The sequence below is a fragment of the Xenopus laevis genome, chromosome 1L, assembly GCF_017654675.1.
Source record: "Xenopus laevis strain J_2021 chromosome 1L, Xenopus_laevis_v10.1, whole genome shotgun sequence".
NCBI classification, from domain to species: domain Eukaryota; kingdom Metazoa; phylum Chordata; class Amphibia; order Anura; family Pipidae; genus Xenopus; species Xenopus laevis.
This window is the reverse complement of record NC_054371.1, coordinates 220,231,254-220,241,125: the sequence shown is the minus strand read 5'-3', so window position 1 is coordinate 220,241,125 and position 9,872 is coordinate 220,231,254. Positions and strand designations below refer to the sequence as shown.

At 40.5% G+C, this 9,872-nt stretch overlaps 1 protein-coding gene across 5 annotated transcripts in view; it reads left to right on the top strand.

The window, feature by feature from the left end:
• The first annotated feature begins 25 nt into the window (after positions 1-25).
• wdr7.L (WD repeat domain 7 L homeolog) overlaps positions 26-9,872 on the top strand; it is a 243,317-nt gene continuing 233,470 nt past the window's right edge. For 4 of the 5 annotated variants that reach the window (XM_018245183.2, XM_041580187.1, XM_018245178.2 and 1 more), the window contains exons 1-4: positions 26-181; positions 7,092-7,257; positions 8,513-8,619; positions 9,791-9,869. In XM_018245183.2, the coding sequence (XP_018100672.1) occupies positions 7,099-7,257; positions 8,513-8,619; positions 9,791-9,869 (345 nt within the window). In that variant the 5' untranslated portion in view covers positions 26-181; positions 7,092-7,098. 5 annotated transcript variants of the gene reach the window in all.

Below are 9,872 nucleotides of genomic sequence, written 5' to 3'. Positions count from 1 at the left end.
TCCCGCGTGACAAGCGCACAGCACGTGACAGGCAAATGTCAGGGATCCCGGAAGTGGAACCGTAAAGCGCGGAATAGTCGTCATAGAGACAGTCAGCTGGTTGAGTGGGCGAGAAGAAGGGGGGGATCGGCTGGGAACAGAAGGGCCGGCACTTTCATCTGCGCGGTCGAAAGGGTAAAAGGTGAGTAAGACGAATATGATTTATACTGGGCTTATACCCACCTGTCTGTCTGCTAAGGGGAGTGTTTGTTTATAACTATATTTATCTGCATCGTGATCATATGTACCTGGCAATGTTACTTCTATATATTTATATTATTGTCATGTATTTACTGGGGCTGCTTTAGGGAAGGCCATTGTTTTTCTACCACCTCCTCCCCCAGTATCACAGGGGCCCCTTGGGAAGGGACATATAGATTTAATTACAAAGGGCACAGTCTAATGTTTAAAGGGATACTGTCATTGGAAAACATGTTTTTTTTCAAAATGAATCAGTTAATAGTGCTGCTCCAGTAGAATTCTGCACTGAAATCCATTTCTCAAAAGAGCAAACAGATTTTTTTATATTCAATTTTGAAATCTGACATGGGGCTAGACATATTGTCAATTTCCCAGCTGCCCCCAGTCATGTGACTTGTGCCTGCACTTTAGGAGAGAAATGCTTTCTGGCAGGCTGCTGTTTTTCCTTCTCAATGTAACTGAATGTGTCTCAGTGGGAGATGGGTTTTTATAATTGAGTGTTGTTCTTATATCTACCAGGCAGCTGTTATCTTGTGTTAGGGAGCTGTTATCTGGTTACCTTCCCATTTTTCTTTTGTTTGGCTGCTGTGGGGAAAGGGGAGGGGGTGATATCACTCCAACTTGCAGTAAAGAGTGATTGAAGTTTATCAGAGCACAAGTCACATGACTGGGGGCAGTTGGGAAATTGACAATATGTCTAGCCCCATGTCAGATTTCAAAATTGAATATAAAAAAATCTGTTTGCTCTTTTGAGAAATGGCTTTCAGTGCAGAATTCTGCTGGAGCAGCACTATTAACTGATTCATTTTGAAAAAAATTATTTTTCCCCATGACAGTATCCCTTTAACTACTGTCACTGGATTCAACGGGAATGGGACCAATCTGCAGCCCCCAGTTATTATAGATCTGTACAACCCCCAAAGAAACAATGGTGTAATAAGGAAACATGTAGAGAGGAGGAGCCAACCCCACAGCCCTCCAGCTGCTTTGAAGGGGAACTATCGCGAAAATAAATGACGAGAGACAGATGCTGAGAGAAGGATAGTGAACAAAAACTTGATTATTTCAGAAACAATATAGAATTTTTAATTGATTGCTTTTAGAAAGTGATAGTTCCCCTTTAAACTATAACTCTCTGCCAACTTGGGTCACACAGTGTTCCTTTTCAACAGCAGCTGAAGGAGGGCCCCACAGACATCCCTGCTTAACTGAATACCAGGGCTGGAGGAAGAGGAGAGGGGCCCCTGTCTGTGCAGGGATTCTGTTTGGAGCGAGGGGTTGATCTTCAGCCTAGAGAACCTTCAAACCTTGTAAACCTTGTACAAAGCAGAAAAGGTTTTTCTTTTAATAAGCGTTCTTTTGATAGTTATTCTATCATCCTTATTTGCTCTGTAAAGCAGAATAAGATAGTAGTCTTTCTCAATCCGGCCATCATTTTTTCTGCTGGTAGAAGTTTGGATGTTGTTATTGTCGAAGGTGCAGGTAGTTATGACGTCCACTTACCTGTGCAGAAATGCTATGAAGTCCCAGAGTCAGACAAGGAGAAGTTTGTACATCTCCCACCGCACTAAGAGCCCGACCTTCTGTTTAAACCAGAGGTTCATCTATTAGAACAAAATGCATTCCATGAACATTGTTTGCTGTGGCTATTCAGTGTCTCAGAAGGTTCATAAAGATTGCCAGCTCCTCTTCTCATGGCTGATACCCCCTAGATAATAACTTTGTGCTAGAAAGATTGCCAGCTCCTCTTCCCATGGCTGATACCCCCTCGATTACTTTGTGCTAGAAAAATTGCCAGCTCCTCTTGTAATGGCTGATACCCACTCGATGATTACTTTGTGCTAGAAAGATTGTCAGCTCCTCTTCCCATGGCTGATACCCCCTCGATTACTTTGTGCTAGAAAAATTGCCAGCTCCTCTTGTAATGGCTGATACCCCCTCGATGATTACTTTGTGCTAGAAAGATTGCCAGCTCCTCTTCTAATAGCTGATACCCCCTCGATTACTTTGTGCTTAGAAAGATTGCCAGCTCCTCTTCTAATAGCTGATACCCCCTCGATTACTTTGTGCTTAGAAAGATTGCCAGCTCCTCTTCTAATAGCTGATACCCCCTCGATTACTTTGTGCTTGAAAGATTGTCAGCTCTTCTTTTCATGGCTGATTGGCTGATACCCCCTCGATTACTTTGTGCTTAGAAAGATTGCCAGCTCCTCTTCTAATAGCTGATACCCCCTCGATTACTTTGTGCCTGAAAGATTGCCAGCTCCTCTTCTCATGGCTGATACCCCCTCGATGATTTTGTTCTAGAAAGATTTCCAGCTCCTCTTCTAATAGCGGATACTCCCTCAATGATTACATTGTGCTAGAAAGATTGTCAGCTCCTCTTCTCCTAGCCGATACCCCCTCGATTACTTTGTGCTAGAAAGATTACCAGCTCCTCTTCTCATGGCTGATACCCCCTCGTTGATAACTTTGTGCTATTTGGGTTTTTGCTTTACCCCAGTGACAAGTTTAGCATCAAGCTGTGGAATGTTTAGAGTTGGTGTCCGTTTGGTGCTACCCAATGTGATCTAAGGCCACACTAAGGAATTAATTATATGGTTGTCATGAAAGTTCACATAGATTTTCAGCTGATGTTTGGAAAGGGAGAATATTTGGTTTAGGTTGTTAGGGTACCTGATGTAGGATTCTGCTAGAATCATTGTGAAGATAACATGAAGGTGTTTGAGCATACAGTGTGTTTCTAGATCCTCTTTTTGTGCTACTTCTCTCCTGGTACAAGTTTGGGACCTTTTATCCAGAATCCTCAGGACCTGGGGTTTTCCGGATAAGGGATTTTTCTGTATCTTCATACCTTAAATGGGTGAGATAACTTTTAGTATGATGTAGATAGTGATGTTCTGAGACTATTTGCAATTGGTTTTACTTTTTTATTTTTGAGTTATTTAACTTTTTATTCAGCAGCTCTCCAGTTTGCAATATCAGCAATATGGTTGCTAGGGTCCAAATTACCCTAGCAACCATGCACTGATTTGAATAAGAGACTGAAATATGAATATGAGAGGCCTGAATAGAAAGATAAGTAATACAAAGTAGCAATAACAATATATTTATTGCTTTACAGAACATTTGTTTTTAGATTGGCAAGTCACCCCCATTTGAAAGCTGGAAATAGTCAGAAGAAAAAAAAACTATAAAAATTATAGAGTAGGCCATTCTATAACATATTAAAAGTTAACTTAAAGATGAACCACCCATTTAAGTCTACTAAAAAATCTTTTAAACATGCATTAAATCCAATAGGATTGTTTTGCATCCAATAAGGATTAATTGTGCTTTAGTTTGGATTAACTACAAAGTACTGATTCATTCCTACAAGGAAAAAGGAAATAATTTAAAAAATAAAATGAATTATGTGAATATAATGGAGTCTATGGTATATGGCCTTTCCATAATTCGGAGCTTTCTGGATAACAGGTTTTCAGATCCTGTACCAGTATATATGTTTGCGAGTGCTACGTTTGGGGCCTTCTGTTTGTCTCTTTATATCTGATGTTACTTAGCCTTAGCTTTCACGCTTTGTGTATTACAGAATTCAATTCATTTGAATGTTGATTGTGGAATAATCTCATATTGCATTGCCAAGATTGCTAGCCACTGGCCACACTGACTTTTCATTTGGCTCTGATGTCCACAGACACTCGTTGCTAAACAAAACCCTACCCATTCATGACTGTTAAGTGCTCAGCGGAATTCAAATAATATATGGCCAACACTACCCAGACACATGGTTGTCCAAAATCCTATTCTAAAACTCATGGTTTTAATATGAAGTGGCCATTTAGGTTTACTAAGTAGGCTTCCACTGGACACTGGAACATTGTTTTGGAATTTGCTTGTTTTTTTTTTAGGGTTTTATTGTTACTAATACACAGGGTGGGGAGGGAAAGTGGGTGCAATGCCAGGCAGTCAAAGGCTTGTTTTGGTACTTGGATTTAGTTGTCCTTTAAACAGCAAAGTTTCTTTCTGAAACTGTTGCCGCAAACGGAAGCATTGAAGTGTCATTTAATCTCTGCAGCATTATCTTTTCTTTTAAGGGTAAGGCCACACGAGGAGATTTGGGGAGATTTTGTCGCCTGGCGACTAATCTCCTCGTCTTTTGTGTGACTATCTCCCCGAACTGCCTCAGCATTTTTCCCCATAGGCTAGAATGAAAAGTCGCCTGCGCTAATGCACACGCGGCGATGCGTTCTAAAAGGCAACTTTGGGTGACTATTGAAAACGCATCGCCGCGTGTGCATTAGCACCCCGAATCTCCTCGTGTGGCTTTACCCTTATGGGAACAAAGACCAGGTCTGCAGACGATTTTGCTTCCTCCACTAAATTTTACAGCTTGTTCATTGACCCAGTTCCCAGACTGTTATTCTTCCTCCCCCAAATTTTACAGCTGGTCTTACTCACCGAGGCAGGTAGCAGTTCTCCTGACACTCCCCAAACCAACATGTGACTGCACATGGGGGAGCACCAATCCACTATCTGGGGTTCGGCCGAATCTCCGAATCCTTAATGAAAGATTCAGCCAAATTTTCGAATCCTTAAAGGAGATGTTCACCTTCCAAACACTTTTTTTTCCAATTCAGTTGTTTTTAGATTTTTCCTCAGAAATAAAGACTTATTTCAATTACTTCCCATTAATAATTTTTTACTGTTTTTCCAAAATGTAAGTTTAAAGTTGAATGTTTGTGTCTCTGGTCAGTAATTCAGGTGCAGACTCTGAACTGTTACAATTTTGCAACATGTAGTTGATCCATTTCTCAGTAGGATCTATAGGGAATATAAGTGCAACTATTGTATCAAGTCTAACAGTTGCCTGTAATGAAACTCATTGATTCTGCTCAGCAGTAGGGATGTAGCGAACTGCCGATTTGGTGTGCGCGAACGCCGTTCGTGAACACCGGCAAAAAATGCGAACGTTCGCGAACTTCGAACACCCGCTAAAATAGTTCGATTCGAACGATCGAAGGATTTTAATCGTTCGATCGAACGATTTTCATTCGAATCGAATGATCGAAGCATTCGATCGAATGCTTTTCATTCGATCGAATGCTTACAATCGTTCGAACGAATGGAAATCGTTCGATTTTTAGCGGTCGAAGGAAGTCGAATGGTCGAACGATTTGTATTCGACGTTCGCGGACATTTGCGGACATTCGGCGGACGCGAACGGTCGAAGTTCGCGCGAACAAGTTCGCCGGCGAACAGTTCGCTACATCCCTACTCAGCAGGGACAAAGATAAGAAATGTATCAACTAAGGGGCACATTTACTTAGGGTCAAATATCGAGGGTTAATTAACCCTCAATATTCGACTGTCGAAGTTAAATCCTTCAACTTCGAATATCGGAGTCGAAGGATTTACCGCAATTCGTTCGATCGAAGGAAAAATCGTTCGATCGATTCAAAGGATTTTAATCCATCGATCGAACGAAATTCCTTCGATCAAAAAAAGCTCAGAAAGACCTTCCCCATAGGCTAACATTGAGGTTCGGTAGGTTTTAGGTGGCAAAGTAGGGGGTCAAAGTTTTTTTTTAAAGAGACAGTACTTCGACTATCAAACAGTCGAATAGTCGAACGATTTTTAGTTCAAATCGTTCGATTCGAAGTCGTAGTCGATGGTCGAAGTAGCCAAAAAAACATTCGAAATTCTAGGTATTTTTTATTCTATTCCTTCACTCGAGCTAAGTAAATGTGCCCCCAGATGTATCGGTTTAGAACAGTTTACAGGGTCGGAGACCCCCCTCCCAGAGCTGCTTTAGAAGGTGAAAAATAAAACTTTATACTTCAACATTAGAAAAACGGGCAGACATAGAAAATAGAAAGTCGTTGGAAAAAGTCGTTATGTCTGGTGAAGAATCTGAAAACAACTAGTTGTTTTTTCAAGGTGAACAACACCTTTATTGAAAGATTCGGACAAATCTCCGAATCCTTAATGAAAGATTCAGCCGAATACCACACCCTAATTTGCATATGCAAATTAGGATTCAGTTCGGCCAGGCACAAGGATTCAGCCGAATCTGAATTCTGCTAAAAAAAGGCAGAATCCTTGCCGAATCCCAAACTGAATTCTCGATTTGATGCATCTCTAGTTCATTGAACCCACATCTCCAAAGTCCAATGGCATACATATTTATATCACTCCTACCAACATATGGCTTTGCACAGTTGTTTGAATGTGTCTGCTCACACATAAAAGAAACCCATGTCGGATACTTTTGGCCATTTAGTGTATATTGATGACTTGGGACAGAAAGTCCTAGAATATGAAAGTAAATGTTTTTATTCAACTAAAAAATACACATTCTATAGATTAAGGGGCAGATTTATCAAGGGTCGAATTGAAAATTCGAAATTCTAATTTCGAGATTTTTTTATGTTCAAAACTGTCAAATTTGACTAGGGAGTTATTCAAATTAGATTTTTGAGATTTATCATACTCTGGCCCTTTGAGAACTCCATTGCTTTTTAAGTCAACGGGAGACGTCCAGGGATCAGTTTGGAGCTGCTTGCAGCCTTCCTGACATTCAAATTTTTTTTCGGACAAAAAACTCAAATCAAGTTTTTAAAATCTGAATCAAATTCGATTCGAGTTTTCGGGTCAATCTTATTCACCCCAGTTTAAAAAATGTGATTTTTTTTTTTTTTTTTATAATTTTGATCGGTCGAATTTCGAGTTCATGGGAGTTTATTTGAAATTCGACCCTTGATAAATGTGCCTCTAAATATAATACTTCTGTTAGAATTATGATTCTCTCCCAAAAACTTTTTAATATTTTTGGTTTTTTTTCTTCTTAGGTGTAAAATGGCAGGGAACAGTCTAGTTCTTCCCATAGTGCTCTGGGGCCGTAAGGCTCCCACTCACTGCATTTCTACAGTGCTAGTGATGGATGATTTAGAAACCATTGTAACTGGCTGCCACGATGGACAAATCTGCCTTTGGGATCTTTCACCTGAGCTGGAGGTAAGTGTCATTTTGGTTTTCCTCTACAAAGAAAAGCCTGTCCTGTTACCTTTTGTTTAGGAACTTTCTGTCAGCCAAGTTTATCCAGCTTCTCACCCCTGACATAGTGAGGATGGATTTCATTTGTGTAAGATACATTGTATTTCTGCCCTGATTGTGGGAAACATTTTACAATGGAGGTGTAGAAACAAACACCTAAAGGCACCTGTGCTTTCAAATGCCACTGCCATTATATGTCCCAGGATCCCTTGTGGCTGCTCTGGGTCATTTGCATGTGCTGTAATATAAAAGTTTGTATTTTACTGTACATATGGATAGCCTGGGGCACCCAACCCTTTCCTTGTCCTTAAAGTAGAACTAAAGCTTAACTAAAGAAGTAGCTAGAAATGTTGTACATTATGTTTTGAGCTTCTGTACCAGCCCAAGGCAACCACAGCCCTTTAGCAGTAAAGATCTGTGTCTCCAAAGATGCCCCAGTAGCTCCCCATCTTCTTTTCTGCTGATTCACTGCACATGCTCTGTGCTGCTGTCACTTACTGAGCTTAGGGACCCACTCACAATATACAGTACACATAGAATAGAAATGTCACAATATAAGGCTGATTAGTAATTAATACAGATAATTACTACATGGCAGCACAGAAACCAGTGCAATTAGCATCAGAATTTAATAATCAGCAAACCTGTAGCATCAGCTTATATTACAGGGGAAGCTCATTTTCTGCTGGATAATTAGTGACGACTCCTAATCTTAGCTTCTCAACAGCCAATCAGAGCCCACTGAGCATGTGAGTGTCACAGACACTTTCCAAGATGGTGACCCCCTGTGACAAGTTTGAAGTCCTGGATCATTGCTGCTATTGACAAGCTCAAACTTTAGGCTGGTGCAATAAGTTTACTATACAAAATATTGCATTTTTTGCCACATTTATTTGTAGGGTTCACCTTTAAATGGGTTGTTCACCTTAAAACACCTAGTTGTTTTCTGATAGTTCACCAGAAATAATGACACTTTTCCAATTATTGTTTTTTTAATATGTGTAAAGTGTAATTTTTCACCTTCTAAAGCAGCTTTGGGAGGGGGGGTCGACGACCCTGTAAACTGTTCTAAATTTATACATTTAGGGGGCAGATTTGTCAAGGGTTGAAGTGAAAACTTAAAATTGTGATCATGTTTTTCGGCTAGGATCATATTGTTTGAAAAATTCTTCCTTGTGTGGCAAATATTCTGTAATTTCTCTCATTTCGTTACTAGATCACTCCACGAGCCTTGCTCTTTGGTCACACAGCCTCTATTACCTGCTTATCTAAAGCTTCTGCGTCCAGTGACCGACAGTATATTGTGAGCGCATCAGAAAGTGGGTAAGTGGTGGCGCAAAGCAGCTTTCCTTCCTGTGATGATTTATAGGCAAGGGCAGACAGATTGTATACAGCCAGGGGGCATTTTGTGGTCACTTGGCAGGAACTGGAGGTTATTCTAAAGGTGGCCATACACTGGCCGATAAAAGCTGCCGACAGACCGAGTCAGAAGCTTATTGGCCAGTGTATGGGGCCCTCCGACAGGCTTCCCCGATCAATATCTGGCCGAAAGTCATTCAGTAGCCGATCGGATGGGACTAAAAATCCCGTCGGATTGCGGCCGCATCTGTTCGTTGATGCGGTTCCGCATTCCGACTGCCCATTACCCATAGATCATTGTGCCCTATTTAATTGAGTACCCGGGTACTGTTAGGGATTCATAAAAAGATTCCCATACAAATATTGCTAGTAGGTGATAAGTATCAGAAATTTATGCCCAATGCCCCAGTTGCCTTCCAGCATAAGCAAAACTAAATCATCTCACAAAATTGAGAGCCTACAATGAAGGCAACCACCATCTATGTCCAGTTTTTTAATATGTATGTGTATTTTAAATTTGGAATAAATAAAGTGTGTTTTACCGAATATATTCCCAGTAGTGAAGACCCCTTGTTTAAGTAATTCTACGATATACGGATTCTTTTCTGAGACATTACTTTGGAGGGGAGCTCCGGATGAACTTTCCCTTAACATATACTGGGTAACTATAAGAATGTTGCACCTCTAGCTGCAGCTTTGGGATATTTTATTCTTATACTTTTGTAGTAACGCCATGTCACCATCTTCTTCCACTTTCTGCTTGTTTTGAGGCCCAGGGTTGGTTGCACATAAACAGTAAAGGGAACATCTGACTTTTTGCTTCTGTCTTTGGCTTTTCAATATAATTTGATGTAGAATATAGTAGTGTAGTCCTCCTGCAATAGGTCTATGGGCCAGTGCTGTTTTCAGTGAACAGAAGCACTAGCCCAGAGTCTCGGGTAAGTCATTATAAGCACTTGTCTAACATTTTGGCACCCCCCCCAATGATTATACATTTTCTTCTTCTTTAAATGTAAGGTTATTTATTTTTTTTTTTTTAAGTTAAGTTTTGTTAAGTTTTTTTAATGGCTATGAAAAGAGCAGCTTTTTATCACACTGTCTCTGAATCTGATACCTCTTCCAATTCCTTTTTCAGGGAGATGTGCCTGTGGGATGTGAATGACGGGAGATGCGTGGAATTTACCAAATTAGCATGCACACACACCGGAATACAGGTT